Source organism: Eschrichtius robustus, chromosome 1 (assembly GCF_028021215.1).
Source record: "Eschrichtius robustus isolate mEscRob2 chromosome 1, mEscRob2.pri, whole genome shotgun sequence".
Classification (NCBI taxonomy): domain Eukaryota; kingdom Metazoa; phylum Chordata; class Mammalia; order Artiodactyla; family Eschrichtiidae; genus Eschrichtius; species Eschrichtius robustus.
Window position 1 is genome coordinate 137676429 of NC_090824.1, and position 20394 is coordinate 137696822.

General features: G+C 34.5%; 1 protein-coding gene across 6 annotated transcripts in view; it reads left to right on the plus strand.

The window, feature by feature from the left end:
- The window catches only part of NRG4 (neuregulin 4), a 135725-nt gene that overhangs the window by 97904 nt on the left and 17427 nt on the right, over window positions 1–20394 (plus strand). For 5 of the 6 annotated variants that reach the window (XM_068537281.1, XM_068537300.1, XM_068537273.1 and 2 more), the window contains exons 6-7: window positions 9018–9167; window positions 18209–18288. In XM_068537281.1, coding sequence (XP_068393382.1) covers window positions 9018–9167; window positions 18209–18288 — 230 coding nt within the window. Of the gene's footprint in view, window positions 1–9017; window positions 9168–10525; window positions 10731–18208; window positions 18289–20394 lie in introns of those variants that run through there. The other variant, XM_068537319.1, reaches the window with a different exon arrangement.

Below are 20394 nucleotides of genomic sequence, written 5' to 3' on the forward strand. Positions count from 1 at the left end.
TGAATATGTTCATTAACATGACCAAAGCTGTAACCTTAAGAAGCAAAATTATATAAACTTGAAATTATACTTAATGATTCATGTTTCAATATTCTATCTTACTTAAAAATTATCTGTGTCTAATAATATCCATTAATTCAATTTAATATAAATTCAGAGTGGCATGGACATATATACCCTACCAAATGTAAAATAGATAGCTAGTGGGAAGCAGCCGCATAAAGCAGAAACTAACACACCATTGTAAAGCAATTATACTCCAATAAAGATGTTAAAAAATATATACATAAATTCAAGCTTTTACCTTGGAAATTGTCTACTACAAAACATAAATACTACAGAACATAATTATGGTTGAAATAAATGTTTGTCAGAATAATGATTGAATTTAATTGAATACAGTTTTCATTTTTCATAGTTTTTAATAATATGTAGGAGTAATATTAGCTAATTTGATCAGTAAACCTGTATAATTTTAGGAAAAACAAACCCAAGTGGAATAAAATGTATGCTTCTGTTATACTTTATACTGATAAAGATATAGCTGTTTTATTAAGCCAAAATTATTAAGCTAGTATTGTTTACCAAAGATTTACTCTTATTAATGTGAACTTGGATTCTTAAAATGTTTCTTAGTTTTAGCAAGAAGAATTTTATTTAAGTTTAGTACATTTAAAGCGTTAGAAGTTCAAACAACAAGGTCCTACTGTTTAGCACAGGGAATTATTAATATAGTCAAACTGTGATTAAACCATAATGGAAAAGAATATGAAAAAGAATATATATGTATAACTGAGTCACTTTGCTGTACAGCAGAAATTAACACAACACTGTAAATCAACTCTACTTCAATAAAATTTAAAAAAATAAAGTATTAGAAGTTCGATTTCCTATTCTGGAAATTTTAGCAATACTGAATTTATGTAAGAGCTTGTTTATCTCTGTAAGTCAATCAGAACAGAACTTCTTTAATTTAAGAGACTTTATACTATCATTTTTCAGTATCCTCTGGAGAAAGAAAGAAATTTCATGCAGAGTAAGAGGTAAAGGCCTTTCTGAGTTTGACACATAGGCACAGAGAGCTTATAGCTTCAGATCTATAACTTTGGCACAGATCAAGTAAACACAGAAACATAAAATCTCACTGGTCCAAATGTCAAAGAGGTACTCTCCTTCCCAGTGGGTATGTAATTTTTAATTGATTTGAGCTAAAAAAATAGAGAAATAAATTTTTAATAAGAGTCTAACAAACCAGTTTCTCTGTCCTTTCACCTGGTTGAGTAGATCTCTATCATCCATTTACAGAGATCATCAGATTGTCAAACTATAAAACCAAACTCCTTACCATTGCTCTTACTAATGGGAAAATAACTTATCAGTAGTAAGTAAACCAATGACAAAAAAATAAAACATAAAATTAGTGGAGAGGGGGAAAGAAGCTAGAGAAACAGAGAGCCAGCAAATTTTAAGTTCTATTGCTGAGTGGGATTCACCTCTGGGAGCCAGGAAAAGACATGCCTGGGCTTAAGCTATTAAGGAGGTGCACTTCACTGGCAACTCCATTTAACTAGCTCTGTCAAATGAATCCATCTCAGTGGGCAACCTTCAAACTGGTAAAAAAATAAATTTTTATATAAGGGAAAATCATGATTTTCATACAAATATAAAATGAACCTGTGTCAAAGACTTATTTAACTCATTCATTAACAAGGGAACCAATAAGATGTTACAACTGACTCAAAGATGAATTCAAACAAGACATACTTGGGTGTTCCCTGGCCGTCCAGTGGTTAGGACTCTGGGCTTTAACTGCCGAGGGGCCCGCACGGCATGGGCAAAAACAAAAACAACACACACATGTACGTATAGGTGATCAGCCATGTTGAAATGAAATACTAAATACTTATCAATATCCACAGGGAAGTCTCTTGTATTATACTGGACAAAATTCATTTATTGTAGGTTTTCTACAATTTACAGAGTTTGTAAAATAGCTCAAAGACAATGAAAAGCACAGGCCCCCATAGAATCAGATAACCCAGAAGGTTCGTTAGACAGGGCACCTAACAATCTTTCTTGTCTATTTCAAAGTCTTTCACTGAGAACAATCCAGGCAGAAGCCCTTTCCAGCCCTTGTCCTCTTCGCCAACTTGGGCACAACGTCAGCAAGCCCCTAACCTTTCAACCTTCCAACTAGAACTTACTAGGTTCGTGGAGCAAGGATGGGGGAAAGGATTTGTCTTCACCTATGTTTGCATCACTAGCTGGATGAGGCCTTTCCTTGCTGCCTCACTTTCCTCCAGGCTTCTTGTGATCACCATGAAGCCAATCATTGCACAGTGTGGAGGTGGAGTTTTAAGACATCAAGCAACGGGGTATCTGTTGGTATAGTTACCCAGAGTGACTTAGTAAGCTCCAGTTCCCTGAGCCTGATCACCAGAATTCTCCCAGAGGGCCACAAGCTCAGACCAAAGAAGGTCCCTGCTGCCTTGACAGAAGCCAAGCTTTGTCCCCTATCCACAACAGTCACAGTGTTGGCTAGGTAGAAATCATCATTTGTCAGGTGATAAAATAAAGACTGAATTCTATTTAAGAGAGGCAATTTAGGAGTACCAACATATAATATATGAAAGGCTTGTTTTATGAAAGTAAAATAATTGAGGTTGAGAATCACAATTGGAAAAATGTAAGAAAATCAACATTTATTGTGCTTCTGCATTTGATACGTTGCCTCTTTTAATTGTATATTGTGTGTGTGTCTGTCCACAATTTTGCTGGACCTCAGTGTGCTTTTTACTAAACTCAGTTTCCAAAAGGAATCGTCTGGGTTTTATGAGTTGTTTTATTAACCACATAAAATTTTAAAGTTTTCTTAAGGTCAGTTGGTTACCATAGGCTAGTTCTTGGCACTCTTTTTAGGTAAGACTTCTGTTTTTTCATCTGTAAATTTAGTAGAAGGTTATGGTTCAAAGAAAAAAAATTCAAAATGTTACGGTGATATTAATCAGAACAAAGTCCTCTTTACTTTGACTTTTGGCACTGTACAATATGCTTTATTAAACATCAGGATTTAGATTGATCTTTAGAACACCTTTACAGAAAGGAAATCACAGCCTTGAAGCTGATAATAGAACAGTTGCAAAAAGCACGAAACAACTGTTCTATTTAGCTATGCATTTTGTTAACACTTTTCATATTAGTAACCTTACTTCTGATAAAGCTTTTTCATTAGTATTCTCAGCAGAAACAACTGATACATCTTTCTTGACCTCACCATGCTTAGAACAAAAACTTAAAAGAGGATAAATCTTCTTGAAACCTCATGTTTTTCCAGATCATCTGCTTGTCAAACATGGCAGAATATGGTTTTGAAACAGTGGAAACATAACTGCTCTCTTAGGTCTGCTTGTCTTCCACCAGCATTCATCTTACTCAATTGTGTCACTTGTTCAAGAGTAGAAACTACTCTTCAGAACTAACTCAGGTTAGCTCATTGCTGTTCTAGGAAGCAGAATGCCAGTGAAAGAGAATGAATGTCCTCCTTTAAAGCTCCTTCATTTTCTTCTTATTTGTTGCATAATAAGTTATATCAGATTATGCATTTGCTTCTGAATTTTGGTTATCCTTTTAGATAGTGTCTTTTCATCCACTATTTCCTTTGAAAGGCCCCTGAAAAATATCCCAATTTCTCATCAGTAAGATTTCATTTTCAACATAGGAATACCATGCAAAGTGACCACTGTGACTTTTGTTCAGCTCTAATACTTAACTTCTTTTGTCAGGAAGTGAACTGATGCTGGCTTCTCTTTGTCTTATTCCAAGTTGGGGCATGAGATTTTCCCTGCATTAGAAGGTTGTTGAGACCTGAAGCCTGGGAAGGTAAGATGCCAGCATGAATACTGTCCATTTAGAACTGTGGTTTAATTGAGTGTCTGGTGATTTAAGAGCATAAGTCTTTCCATTTGTTCCTGGATTTATGGTCTTGATGTCCTTTAAGTTTTACCAAAACATGTGAAAAATGTCTACAATTGGAAGGCCCATTTATAATTTATCATTTATTAATTTTAAATATAGCTTTATATTTACTGAAATTATTAAAGGAAGAACTGACATATACCAGTTTTTATGTATAAATAAGTCTTTGTATGTACAAATATATGTGTATTTTTTACACCAAGGATCATAACAAAATAGAATACAAAAAATATATATGTATTTTCTGCTTGTAGTTTTACTTTTCCTCCCTGATCATTTTTTTAAAACATATATACCTTATCTTTCAAGAGCAGTTTTGGATTTCCTCCCTGATCTTTTTTTTTTTTTTTTTCCCTTGAGGAAAGCAAAATAGGGTGAGAATTGAGATAATTATTTTTCTCACATGGAGGAAGACAACATTTAAGAAAAATTTTTTAATCACAAAATTTTCCCCAAGTACTCTGGTGAACCCGGCAGCATTCTATGGGTGTCTCTCCCAAAAAGTCTTAATTGGAAAAGAATACTGCATGGATGCAGTAATGAAAGTCGGGTTTTAAACTACTGTTGCTCATCATTTGTTTACATGCTTCCTTCATTCACGGCGCTTTAGCTAGTTTCAGTAAGTAAAATATTTCAAATTTTCACAGTGATTTACTTAAGCAAAAAAATTATAACCCTTCACAATAAAATTATAACAATACCATACATAATGACAAATATGAATTATTCTCTATGCAGGATGTTTTATCCATTTATATACAGATATAATCTGTAGTCCATTTCAGCACATCAATTATCTTGTTCATAGTCAATCTTGGAAGAACCTAATAGATTTTGCTTTTTTACTAGACTTAGATTATACTTACACATTTGAAGCATACTAGTTATTGGTTTTTAATGGTGCTAATATCATATAAATATTAAAACTTTTGCAAGATTGAATATTAGCTAAGTATCTCTAGATACTATTAAGAATCTAATAAATGCTTAGTGAAGTTACATTTATGGCACTAGCTAATAAAAGAGTCAGTCTTCCCTGAATTCTTGGCTTATAAAAATCTAGTAGGAGTTTCATAGGATGTTGGCATGTTTGTGTATTGTTATCTGGCCCTGGAATGCTAAAGGGATTTAAGCCCATGTGGTTAGTTCGTGTTTCTTGAACAATCTAATAGTTTTATTTTATTTTGGTTTTGTTACCATTTTTCATGGGTTTCAGATTGAACTTTGATTACTACAGAGTAGGAATCAAACTTGGAAGTCAATTTTGGCATATGCCAATATTATACTTTTTCTTTCCAGGATAGATTAGCCCAAGTGAAGTGGCATTGACATTGAATCACTATTTGGTTAGTGGACTCTTATAAAGTTGTTTCTTGTTTCTGAAAAATATTTAATAATAATAACACATTTATTGATCTCCACGCTCTTAACTTTTTCTGGCTGTAATTTTTCTTGAGCATTTTATTGCCTGTAGTCCTACATTAGATGTAAACATGGTCTTTGTAAAGTAACTACTTTAATTTGTTTCACTTGCATAGTGTGTTTCAATGTTCAAAGCACTTTTAGACATTATTTGATTCTGACAATAGCCCTATGAAATAGCAAAAGCAGGTGTTATTTTGATTTTTACAGTGTCTTAGAGACAAGGTCACACAGCCAACAATCATAAGAGTGGGATGAAGAAGTCAGTTTTTTCTAGCTCATAGTCCAGTACTCTTTCTTGAAGCTAAATGGCACTGTTTGTTTACATGATTAAAAACTTGGTTCTTACAACTTACCTGGAATGCTGTAGAATCTAATGAGTTTATTTCATGTCCAGTGTACTAAACATAGCTTCTGGGTTTAAGGGCAAGATTGTTGGTGGTATTCAGCCAGAAAACCAACACATATGACTTGGATTCTGAGTTTTGGAATTTCTCACCTAGCTGAGCATTTGTACCTGTTCCAGCATTCATCTTTCAGTTCCAGGAGAATGTGTGTGATCCTAGTGCTTGGTATTCACCTCATTAGGTGGCACAACTGTTTGCTACTTGGCAGTCTGTGCAGAAGTGATGTCCGGAAATAATTTAGCAAGAAAGTTACATAAAGACTGAAGGCAAAAAAAAAAAAAAAAAAAAAGACTGAAGGCTACTTAGTTCTGCATGAAATGGTGGTACAAATGCCTCACCTTTCTGTTTTGCTTCAACTAGTACTACCATTTAGTTATCTGTCTAAATCTTCTTAATTCACCCTTATTTATCCTTAAAGGAGCTGACTTTGCCTAAAGTTTGATATTTGTGTCATGACTGGGTCATAACATTTTCATAAATGAGCTCGAGCTTTAAAAGTGGAATCCTTGTACATACTCATTGGTAGGCTGTGTTTACTTTTTTGTATGATAAATATCTGAAATTTTTAAATTAATTTTTAGGTTAGCCATTTCTACTTCTTAGATAACAACATAATATTTAAATTTCTTTGCTTTTCTCTAAATTCTGATTTGACTAGTTAAATAATAACAAGATGTGTTTATTCTTCACTTTGCTTTATTTAAAGATACCATCAGCTTTTGACTTTCCCACAAGAGCATGTGTTTGCTTGGCCCTGCTGTAAGACAACAGAACAACACTGTAGTGTTGATTGTTTTCCTTTATATGCCTTTTTTGTTTGTTTGCTTACAACCTGATCTGACCACTCAGCTTATATTTATACCATTCTCTTGACTCCTTCCAGCTCAAAGTAAACACATAGGGTTAGTTACATCAGCTAGTTTGTCATCTTCTTCCTTGAAGTTCAACCTTACCTAAACTTGAACAGCCTTGAGTAATGAGTTTATAGCATTTTAAAAAAGAAATCTTCCTTATAAAGAAGAATTATACTGTTTCAATTCAGAATTTATTTCTTTAGGGTTCTAGCTATATTCAAATGGAAACTGAACCCCATTTTAACATCATTTCAAAACCTGAGAGTTATTTTAAAACGATGACAGTAACTTTTTCAGTGGCTAAATCTTTTCTTTAAAAACCTTCGGAAGTCATAAATAATTACTACTTATTGAATTCTGGTTTTGAAAAATTTAGAACTTTTTTTTTTTTTTTTTAACTGTGTGGAATGCCCCTTTCCTTCTTTGGTTATTTTGTGATTACATATGTATTGATTTTTTTGGTAGTCTCTATATTAACTTTCTAGGCCTGTGTGTGTCTGTGTGTGTGTGTCTCTGTGTGTTATTTATTCCCTTTTTAGGAAGCGGGATGTGGGGCTAGAGGAGAAAGAAACAAATTATTTTCATTTAATCTTTTTTCTCCTCGTACTTATTTAACTGACTTGATCTTTGGAAACAATAAGTATTTTTTATTTAGACATTAGGTAATTGTGTTTTGTAAAGTATTTTACTTGCATTTCAGTTTGCCACTCATATTCTGTCCTTTCTTTTCCTTTCTCTGTTTCCTCAACTCCATCTTTACAGTAGTTTGAGAGAATCAAAACTGCTTCTTTGCTCAAACTGACACCCCTCCCCCCTCAGTGGAGGCCATAACCAATACCACCACTGCCTCACCATGGGTAGGGCTTGAGGTTCATAAAACATCTTTCATATGCTCATTTAAGTAAAATCGATCCCTTGTGCTATAACTTGATATTCTTTTCTCTTATTTATTTGTATACTGCTTTATTAGCCTATCGCATTAGTTGCCAAGCTTTGTTAGTAATCACTTCAGCATGTAACTTTCTAGGCCTGCATCCTTGTTAGACTAGGGTGGGAGAAAAGAAGATAACATTTGTAAATACTTCCTAAACTGGAAAGAGGTGAGGAGGAGAATTAATTTAGTAGAATAGATATTTCTATTTTTGGTAATACTAGCTTAAAGAATATATATACACACACACATGTTTTTTTATGCAAAATTATTGCTAAGTGTAGTTTACTCCAGCGGTCCCCAACCTTTTTGGCACCAGGGACCAGTTTCGTGGAAGACAGTTTTACCACGGACCCGGTGGGGAAGGGGGATGGTTCAGGTGGTAATGTGAGTGATGGGGAGCAGCAAATGAAGCTTCACTTGCTGGCCCGCCGCTCACCTCCTGCTGTGCTGCCCAGTTCCTAACAGGCCGCAGACTGGTACCGGTCCGTGGCCTGGAGGTTGGGGACCCCTGGTTTACTCCGTAACTTCATGGGTTGGTTTATAAACAAACATTAGTATATATTAAAATACTATTCTTTATTTTAACTGCAACTGTGAAATAATGAAATTGATCTGGTGCCAAACTCATTAGTTCATATCAATCTCTAGTTTTATAATCTCTGAACATATTAACAGGGAAGAAGGAACTGATTGATATTACCAAAGATTATGGTTCTCTGTCACATAGTTTTAAAGAGCTGAAAGTAATTGGCTTTAAAATATTTGGCTGGCAAATGAAAATATCACAAAATCTCTAGAAAAGGAAAGTAATAAGGTAAGGAGTAGAGCTACCAGATACTAAAGCATATTATAAAGCAACAATATTGAAGCAATATGGTAGAAGCCCAAGATTAGATGTATAGATCATTGAAGAATAAAGAAATGCTGTTACTTATACAAATTTGACATACATTAAAGGAGGCACTGTTAAACAGTAGGAAAGGGAATGATTATTTAATAAATGGGGTTGGAATAACTAGTTAGCAATGTCAAGGAAAAATATACTTAGAACCACATCTATACCAGAAATAACAAAATAAATTTCAGATAAACTTAAGTGTGGATAATTAACATATTGAAAATCTAAAAGATAAAAGGACTGAATATTCTATAATTTCTCTGGAATTTCTAAACAATTTGAAAACTGGAAAAGGAAGATAGCAAAGATTAGACTGCACATGCTAATTTGTTTTATTATAACTGTAGCTCTAATTTGTTTTATTATAACTGTAGCTCTGTGAGCATTATAGGAAAGCATGCCTATTCTATGTTCACAATCTGAAAATTAGTCTTACTTTTTTTTCATACCAGCTGGAAACCTTATGCTTTCTATACTAGTTAATGGAACAGAGAATGCAATTCTTTATCTAAAATTTTATTCTGTAGATGCATTGAAAATTATACAGGAGCTCGTTGTGAAGAGGTTTTTCTCCCAAGCTCCAGCATCCAAACTAAAAGCGACCTGTTTGCAGCTTTCGTGGCATTGGCTGTTCTTCTAGGAACTCTTATCATTGGCGCCCTCTACTTCCTTTGCAGGTAACCAAAATAAAAACATGCTTTTGAAAAGAAAAAGTAATGCATAAAGTAGTTATCCTACTAAATAATCAATATGCCCTTTAGCTCTAGATTATTTTTCCAGATTGTTTTTCTGTTTATAGTTATTTCTCTAATAGAGTTACTGTTATTAAATTTTATTATTTATTTATTTATTTATTTATTTTTGTTATTAAATTAATAAGTCATTTTTGAAAGGATCTTAAGCAGTCTCTATTTCTTCTTTGTTACTGTCATCATTATTATTTACCTTGACTTTTCTAAACTAGTAAGGTAGACCCACATTCACTAAAGTCATCATGCCAAAAATACCTAAATATTTGGACTAGATCTATTTAAAATAGATTTTGTGAAAGAAAAGAAACAATTTAGGCAACACGCTGTAAATATAAATTTAAGACATATAGTTAATATCTAGGATCAGCTCTTTATTTAATGCCTACTATGTGCTAGACATTGTGCTGATAAGCATAAAGAATATAATAGTGAAGAAAATAGACATGTTCCCTAACTTCATAGAGATTTAAATCAATTTGGAGAGACAGATGAATAGGCAGGCAATTAATCTGAGAAGACTAGTAACTCATAAGACAAAAGGAAAATTTATTCACATGAAACAACGCTATGCACTGAAGATTACTTTCATTCATTAGTTTTGGTCTTCAGCTTTTTCTGAATTTTTGTGAAAATAAGTGAATATAGAATTTATTAAATTTAGGAGTTATCTGGTACCATAACTCTCATTATTAATTAATATTTATTAAATGCACACTGTATGCTATCATAGATATTTGTGCAAATGGAAAATGGAGCTGAGGGTAGTCATAAAAGAGATACAGTGGGCTTGAGAAATTTATATTCTAAGAAAAGTAACATGTAAAATTATATTTCATAAAATCCTCATTTCTGAATTACTTTACACCATGGAGTAATAAAAATTGGAGATTGTGCTTTTAAAATATGTGGTATTGGTATTACATATTCTATTCTAAAATATATTATTTAGGCAATCTAATATGTTTTAGCTCTCATAATTTTAGCATCTTACTACAGATTTAAAATTTAAATACAAGCTCATTGTGTCAGATTATATTTCCCAAAGATAGCCACAAGAATATCTCTCATTCCTACATGCTCTTCTGCAGTGTGACCTTGCCACTCTTACATTAAGAGGAAGAGTTTATTTCTCTAAATCTTTGAATCTGGGCAGGCATTCAGACTGCTTTGACCACAGAATATTGTGGAAATGGTGCTGTTCTAGTTAAGGGCATAGCCTTTAAATGGCCTGGCAGCTTCCATCTCCTGTCACTCATACTTTTGCTGTTCTTTCACATAATCAGCTACCATGTTGTGAGAACAAAGAACCAGCCTCAGCTGATCTCCCAGCCGACAGCCAGTGTCAACTACCAGCCATTTGAATAAGCCACCTCAGACATCCAGCTCAGCTGAACCTTTAGTTGATCCAGATTTAGCTGCCAGTTGACTGCAACCACAGAGATCCCAAGCAAAAACTGCCCAGCTGTCAACCCACAGAACCATGAGAGATAAATTGTTTTAATCCACTAAATTCAGGTTGATTTGTTATACTGTTATAGATAACCAGAACACCCATGTTTGGAATTAGGTATACTCTTGACTTTAAATCATGTTTGGAAAAAAAATGAATAATGATTTATTATTTTATTCTATCCCTCTAAATATTTTGTTGGTCTAGTATGCTAAGGAGAAGACCAACTAATTCCCTCATTAATCACTCTAGTGCCAGGTTGGAGATATAGCATTTCATGTGTTATTGATTGGATAATAAATACTTTTGTAATATCAATCAGGATCGGCTAGGTAACTATCAACCCTAACAGTTTAGTGGCTTAAAAAAATAAGACTATTTCCCATTCATAGTGTATAATTATTATCATTTGGCAGACCGGCTTTTATAATCATAGTCACTTAAAATCTCAAACTGATGGAGCAGCCACCATCCTGAATGCTGAGGGTTGCTCTGCCAGAGGGTTTCATATTTGAGTTGAAATGATCTGTCTGGCCATGATTCATTGGCCAGAATGAGCTGCATGGTCCTACTTAATTACAAGGGGTACCAGGAAATGCAATTCTACCATATGCCTATAAGGTAGAGAGCTAGAAATACATGTCCTACATAATGACCAAAGGATTTATTAGGAAATCTAATATTCATTCCACTGGGAATTGTTAAGAGGGATTTTTTTTTTATTCCACAGAGCTTTAACATTGCTGTAATCGTCTAAAAATGAAACTCCTGTGCAAACCCATTGAGTTTGTGCCATGGTATGTTGTACCCCACAGGTGTTTAATGACACAAAGTTTCAGAGGAGACCTTCTAGAACACAGCAACTCTGCAGGCTTGAGCCAGAATTTAGCAATATTGCTAGTATGAGCAGGCTAAACAATACCTTTTTGGTAGAAAGTATAGATAAAAGAAAAAAGAAAGTACAGTTGACCCTTGAACAACACAGGTTTGAACTGCATGGGCCCACATATATGCAGATTTTTTTCAATAAATACTACAGTACTACATAATCCATGGTTGGCTGAATCCCTGGATGTGGAATCATGGATATGGTGGGCCAACTGTAAAGGGTATACGTGGATTTTCAACTGTGTGGTGGTCAGCACCCCTAACTGCTCATTGTTCAAGGGTCAACTGTATATAAGAACAAGAAAGGACAAAAGGAACCTCCAATCACAAATATTATCTGGTTTGCATCCTGATGCAGTCTGAATGTCTAGGGAAAAAAGCTAGGAATGTTGAATAATCCAGGCTGGCGGTGCCCCAGGTGGTTGACAGAAACAAATGCAAATTAATTCTTGAAGAACCCACTTTCATCCTTTACCTTAAAAAGTATCTCACAGTATAAAAAGATTACCAAACATATAAGAAAAGAAGCACCATGAGTTAGAACCCACAGAAACAACTGATTGTAAAATCAGATATTCAAAATCTTTACTTTTTGGAAGAATCAGATACGTAATATAAAATACATATGTTTAATATATACCAAGAAATAAATGAGAGGCTTGTAAATAAGCAAATTTGACAAAGACCAAAACAGAACTCTAATACATAAAATATAATAATTGTAAGTTTTTAAAAGCCAATACATGTCTTAGTTCAATAAAATTTTTTAACCAAGAATATGTTTTTAATAGCAAATTAGACACAATAAAAGATTTAATGAAGTGAAAGATATAGATAAGAAATTACCCAGAAGGTAATTCTGAGAGGAAAAGAAATGGAAAATGTTATAGAGAGGTCAAGAGAAGTCAAGAAAAAGGGAGACCGGAGAGAAAGTATCTAGAAATGTATGATAGAAGAGAGAAAGGGGCAAAGGCAGTATTTGAAAAGGTAATGGCTGAGACCTTTGCAGAACTGATGAAAGTCAACCACAGATTCTAGAAGTCCAACAAATTTCAAGCAGGATAAATAAAAATAAATTTACATACGGGCACAGCCCAGTAAAACTGTAGAATGCTCAAAGAGAAAATTGCAAAAATGTTACAAAAGAATGACAGATTATCTTAAAAAATGCAACAATTTTACTGAAAGCTGGCTGCTCAGTAGGAAAGAAGCAAAACCAGAAGACAGAGCAAGCAATGATATTTTCAGTATCCATTGAAAATAACCATCAACCCCAAATTTCTGTATCACTGAAAACATCTTTCAGGAATGAGGGTAAAATGAAGATACTTTTAATTATTTATTTATTTGTAATTTTATTTATTTTTGGCTGCATTGGGTCTTTGTTGCTGCCTGTGGGCTTTCTCTAGTTGTGGTGAGTGGGGACTACTCTTTGTTGTGGTGCACGGGCTTCTCACTGAGGTGGCTTCTCTCGTTGCCGAGCACGGGCTCTAGACGCACGGGCTTCAGTAGTTGTGGCACGGGGGCCCTAGAGCATGTGGGCTTCAGCAGTTGTGGCGCATGGGCTCAGTAGTTATGGCACGCAGGCTCTAGGGCACATGGGCTCCAGTAGTTGTGGCACACGGGCTCAGTAGTTGTGGCTCGCGGGCTCTAGAGTGCAGGCTCAGTAGTTGTGGTGCACGGGCTTAGTTGCTCCACGGCATGTGGGATCTTCCCGGACCAAGGATTGAACCCACGTCCCCTGCACTGGCAGGCAGATTCTCAACCACTGGACCACCAGGGAAGTCCCAAAGATACTTTTAGATAAGCAAAACTTGTAAGAATTTGTCCTCTCATATTTTCAAGCAGGAGGAAATTGATCCTGTATGGTATATTGAGATGCAAGAAAGAAGAAAGATCAGAGAAAGTCATTATGTGAATGAATCAAAACAAATATTATATAAATTTTAACAATAGTACTGTACTATGTCTTTGAAAAGAGGAATTAAAACCCATGATGGCAGGACTTCTCTGGTGGCGCAGTGATTAAGAATCCACCTGCCAATGCAGGGGACACTGGTTCAAGCCCTGGTCTGGGAAGATCTCATGTGCCGCGGAGCAACTAAGCCTGTGTGCCACAACTACTGAGCCTGCTCTCTATAGCCCACTAGCCACAACTACTGAGGTCGTGTGCCACAACTACTGAAGCCCGTGCTCCGTAGAGCCCATGCTCTGCAACAAGAGAAGCCACCACAATGAGAAAGAAGCCTGTGCACCGCAACAAAGAGTAGCCCCCACTCGCCGCAACTAGAGAAAGCCCACACACAGCAACGAAGACCCAATGCAGCCAAAAATAAATAAATTTATTTTTAAAAAGAAACACATGATGGCAATAGCAAATAAGTTGAAAGGATTGTAATTAACCTATACTAAAGTTTTTAAATGGGAGAAGGATAATATATAGGTTAATGTGAGACCTTGATATATTAGGAATGAACATGTCTAGGGTGACAATTGAAGAAAAAAAATCAAAACACATAATTTCCAAATTAGAGGAAGGACAAAAAGGAATAAAAAATAATCAATTGATTAAACATAAAAAAAAATAGAGAAAAAAGGATAAATAGAAAGTATGATATAACATGGTAGATTTAAATCTAAATATATCAGTAATTATTTTAAATATAATTGTACTAAAGATTCCAGGTAAAAAACAAAGATTGTCATAATACACCTATTGTTTAAATTCTAAATTCTAGATGTTAAATCCTTCCAGAAAAGAATACAAATAGATTAGGAGTAAAAAGGTCATATAACTATCAGACAAAATAAATGTTATGGTAAAAGATTTAGTTCACTAGGAGGATTTAACAATTTAAAAATGTATGTGCTCTTATAAGCAAAATCTTAAAAAGTATAAATGAAAAATTGAAATACAAAGGAGAAATAAGCAAAACCACCATCACAGTTAAATTTTAATGTATGAGTCTCAGAAATTTATAAGAAAGGAGATAAAAATCAGTAAGACTTTATAAGATTTTAACAATGTAATTAACACATTTGATCTAGACATATTCTAGAACACAGTACAAAATTCTTTACAAACTCATACAGAATATTTATGAATATTATTCTGTGCTGGGCAGTAAAACAGTTTTCAACACATTTCAAAGGTTTGGTGTTATACCACATGCTCAGTCTTTAGTGTGATTAAGAGGAAAGTCAGGGACAAGAATAACTATCAAAGACCTTCACATTCGGAAATTAAGAAATACATGTCTGTATAATTCATGGATCAAAAAGCTCACAATGGGGACTTCCCTGGTGGCACAGTGGTTAAGAATCCGCCTGCCAATGCAGGGGACACGGGTTTGAGCCCTGGTCTGGGAAGATCCCACATGCCGTGGAGCAACTAAGCCCATGCGCCACAACTACTGAGCCCGCGTGCCACAACTACTGAAGCCCGTGCGCCTAGAGCCCGTGCTCCACAAGAGAAGCCCTGCTCGCCACAACTAGAGAAAGCCTTCATGCAGCAACAAAGACCCAACACAGCCAAAAATAAAATATAAATAAATAAATTAATTAAAAAAAAAAAAAAAAGCTCACAATGGAAATTGGGAAATATTTTGACTGGAACTATAATGAAAATACTATATAACAAATCTGAGAGATGCAAACAAACCAGCAGAGGAAAACTTATAGCCCTAAATGCTTATATGAGAAATGAAGAAAGCCTGGAAATAAATAAGCTAAGCATTCATCTCACTAAGTTAGAAAAAGAATAGCAAAATAAATGCCAGGAAACTAGAAGGAAGTAAAAATAAAGAGTAGGAGTTAAAGAAAATAAATGTACAATAGGTGTAATAGAGAGGAACAACAAAGACAAAATTTGGTTCTATGAAAAGATTAATAATATTGACAAATCTCTTTCAAAGAAGCGGGGGAAAGGCACAAATGAATAATATTAGGAATGAATAAAGATATAATAACTCAGGTGCCACAGACATTAAAAAGATCAAATAACCTACACATATCCTCCCATATACTTTAAATCATCTCTGAACACCTAATACAATGTAAATGGTAGGTAAATAGTTGTAAATATGATATAAATACTATGTAAATAGTTGTCAGCATTAGGCAAATTCAAGTTTTGCTTTTTGGAGCTTTCTGTATTCTTTTTTTTCTTTTTCAAATATTTTCGATTTGAGATGGTTTGAATCCACGGATGCAGAACCCTCTGATACAGCAGGTCAACTGTATAACAGAAATGGTATACAGTGCAGTGGGGAAATAATGGACTTTCCAATAAATAGTATTGGCATTACTGTTTATCCACATGGAAGAAACTAAAGTTGGATCTTTGCCTCAAAGCATACCTCAAAATCAGTACCGGTAGATTAAAGACCTAAATGTGAAATGCAAAATGAAAACTCTCAGAAGAACATTTAAAGAATGTCTTTGTGCCCTTGGGGGTGGGGATAGATTTCTGTAACAAGATTCAGGAAGTACAAATCGTAAAACAAATGGCAGATAAATTTGACTATATTAATATTGAAAACTTCTAGTTATCAAAAGACACTATTGAAAAAAAAGCCTAGCTACAAAGTGGGAGAAGATGTTTACAGCATGTGAAAATAGATGCATATATGTCTTGACTATATCATGAACTCCTACAAATCAAGAAAATAGTAAACCTGTAGACAAATGGGAAAAATAAAAAAACTTATAAAAGATGAAGAAAATTCCATAAAATAAACATGAAAAGATGCTCAATCTTCTTAGTCAGGAAACTGCGAATTCAGCCTGCAATTATCTCACCCATAAGATTGGCAAAACTTTTTTTAAAAACCCAAACAATATAAAATGTGAGATTTTAGAGTTTGAAACAGTTTTGAACACTTTTGATTCAGTTTGCAAATGTCATGTAAAGTTAAAAAAGTATATGTGCTGCAACCAAGCAGTTTCACTTCTGGGTCTGTACCTTACAGAAACTCACACATGTATACCAGGAGTTTATAGTAGAACTAACTATTCATAATAGCGAAAAACTGGAAATTACCAAAGTACCCATCAACAAAAGAATGGACAAATAAGTTGTGGTATGTTATTATAAAAGAATAATATATAAGCAGAAATGAATTACAGTTACACAAATTGACTGGGTGAATCTTAGAAACATAATTTTACATGAAAGAAGCAAGTCACATAAGAAAACATAACTGTATGATCCCATTCATATAAAGTTTAAAACTAGACAAAACTAAATGATGTGTTGGTTAGAGTCATATATATATAATTGGTAAAAGTATATAAAAAAAGTAAGAGACTGGTTAGCACAAAATACAGAATGATGGTTACCTCTGGTGGGGAGAGAAAGGGAAGCAATTAGAGAAGACACACAACATTAATAGCCTGTTTCTAATCTTGTGCTGTGTACATAAGGGTCTATTACTGATTTTTAAACTGGACATAAACATTTTTATCTACTCTTTTCATATGTATGCTTTATTAAAAAATAAGCAACTTTTTGCTGTATACAAAAGTTAAACATTTTCATTTAAAACATTTGGAAAATGAATGTAAATTTAATGAGAAAAATATCATCATTAACATTCTTACAAAAATAATATTGTTGAATAATTTTCAGATAGGGTTGCAATACACTTCAGATTGTATCTTTTCCATTTTTAAATGACAACACAAGCAGAGGTATTTTTACATGTGTCTTGTCAATATCAAGAGCAGAATTTGAAAAACAACATGAGTAGGTATTGCTTATAGAATCTAGTCGTAAGATTTAGGCTCATGCATGCTGACCAGGTGAAATGTATTTGTCTGAAATGTGGTGCTTTCAAGAATTAAAACAAGTCACTGTTTACTGTAGTATTTTTTAGGTCCATCAGTGGTTGAAATTGCTTTAAGCTGAGGGCCTTTTGAAATGTAATAACTAATTAATGCCGTATTTGAATGAGGTCCAAAATGATAACCCACTAATGCTGAACTCCAGGCTAGAACCAATTGTGTTTCACGAGGAGGAATCAGTGTATTTTTAGAAACCACTTTCATTTTGCTATGGTAAAAGTGGTTTTGAATTCATTTTCATTAATGTGTAAGGTAATATTTTAGGCACTGACTTATTGAAAAAAACTGAAAGCAAGTGTACATTCCAAAATCTTATTGAATATTAAAAGTAGTTTTTTAAAACTCTGTCATGACACCTGAATACAATTAGAACCTATATTAATTGACTCGATGACCAAAAAGATTGATGAACTGAACCTTAAAAAGGTGCAAATGAGTTTTTCAATAGTTGACTAAAGCCACTCCATGTCACATAAGGGTCCCAGCTAATAATGAAAGCTAGCCACTTGAAGAAGAGCACAAAAACATTACACTAAAATACAACAGTTCTGCTGTCTTAAAGGAGGAAGACTAAGTGGCATCATCAGCATCTGAGGTCCCCACAGATGACCTACCTCCCCTGGTGGATTTGTTAAATAATGGGGCATGGTTTTAGGGAAGCTCTGGCAGTTTCAGAGAGTTGTGGAAAAGAAAATGTACCTCCACATATTCAACTTAAAACTTTCTTTCCGGTTTTCCACTTACCCATTTTCCATTTGTGTGTTTCTTTCCTCTTTACTGTCAGGAAGGGCCACCTTCAGAGGGCCAATTCGATCCAGTATGATATCAGCCTGGTAGAGACAAGTAGTACCAGTGTCCACCACAGTGAGTAAATTCAAAATGAAGTGCTTATTTTAAAGCCCTAGATTAGATGGTGGTTATTACATGGGATTTGGATCTATCCAAAAAATGGTTGACCCAAAAATTTTTTCTATGGGTTTTTCATGTGAAGATGAATTTCTTACTAGCTATGTGACACAAGTCACCTTTTTTCGCCAAAGAAAACCATGTTATCTCAATATGTGAAATTACGATGTTAGCTATAATGTGTTACACAGATTACTGTAAGGGACTGATTTCTCCAGAAGTAATTTGAAGTGGGCTGGTACACAGAGAGGAGGAGGAGGAGGATTTTTACCTACAAGTATAGGCAAATCTTTGGGAAGCTTGTAGGTCAGTTCATGTTTTAAAAGTATCGTGAGACTTCTGCTTCTGACCAAGATGGAGTAACAGGGCCTGGATTTACCTACTACTTGAAACAATTAAAAAATGGACATTATACATTAAGCAGTGGTTTTCAAGACATTGGACGACAGGAGACAAAGGATCATGATCCCCAAGAGATGGGAAACAGTTGAGATGAGCCAATGATTGCCTCAGATTATTGCCTTGAAGGAGTTTCCAGGCTGTGGCACAGGGGTTTGGGGGGATGGCCCAGGCCGAGCTTGGTAGATTCCCTGAATTGAGAAGATGAAGCTGAGAATCCAGAAAGATCAATGTGGCTATAGTTCACTGAATGGAGTACTGGAAAAGAGAGAGCTGCAAAGAGAGAGAATTTCAGAGATCTTCAGTTCAAGTATTCAGCTGAGTAATAATCAGCACATATATAGTAGGAAAATACTTGAGGTTAGGGTAAGAATTACCTGAAGGGATTAGAGGTACCCAGTACTCACACAAGGCTAGAAAAAGTACCTGTTCCCAATAATAAGACTAAAAATCCTAATTATTCATTGGGTAATAGGTAGAGTACACAGAAGAGTATTTCCCCAGTAGTGGGGAATAATTAGCCCTAGATTGAGCACTGCTCCAGTCCTGCCTAACAAACCTTAAAAGCAAGAACTGAAAGAATCAAATTGTTTCCAAATAACTGCATCCGAGATCAAAGCTCAATAATACAAAAAAAAAATCCAATACCCAACAGGTAAAATTCACATGTCTAACATCCAATCAAAAATTACAAACCTGTTAGTTTAACATACGAAAATCAGTCAATGTGATACACCACATTAATAGAATGAAAGATAAAAACCACATCATCACAGTAGATGCAGAAAAAGCATTTGACAAAGTTTGACATCCATTCATGATAAAAACTCTCAACAAAATAGGTATAAAAAGATACTTCCTCAACACAATAAAGGCCATTTATGAAAATCCCACAGCTAACATCATTATCAATGGGGAAAAACTGTAAGCTTTTTCTCTAAGATTCAGTATAAGGCAAGGATGCCCACTCTCACAAGTTCTATTCAACATAGTACTGGAAGTACTAGCAAGAGCAATCAGACAAAGAAAAGAAGAGAAAGGAAAAAACATCCCGATATGAAAGGAAGAAGTTAAATTATCTCTGTTTGCAGATGACATGATCATATATGTAGAAAACCCTAAACACTCATTAATAAACTGTTAGAACAAATAAATGAATTCAGTAAAGTTGCAGGATACAAAAATCAGCATATAAAAATCAGTTGCATTTCTCTACACAAACAGTGATCTGTACAAAAAGGAAATCAAGAAAACAATCCTATCTTCAGTAGCGTCAAAATGAACAAAATACTTAGGAATAAATTTAACCAAGGAGGTGAAAGATCTGTACAATGAAAACCATACAATTCCAATAGCATTTTTCACAGAAATAGAAAAAACAATCCTAAAATTTGTATGAAACCACAAAAGACTCTGAATAGCCAAAGCAATCTTGCAAAAGAGGAGAGTTGGAGGCAACCTACTTCCTGGTTTCAAATTATATTACAGAGCTACAGTAATCAAGGCAGTATGGTACTGGCATAAAAAGAAACACATAGATAATGGAACAGAATTGAGAAACCAGAAATAAATCCCATCATGTACAGTCAATGAATTTTTGACAAGAGTGCCAAGAATATACAAAGGATAGTCTTCTCAATAAATGGTGTTGGGAGAATTGGATAG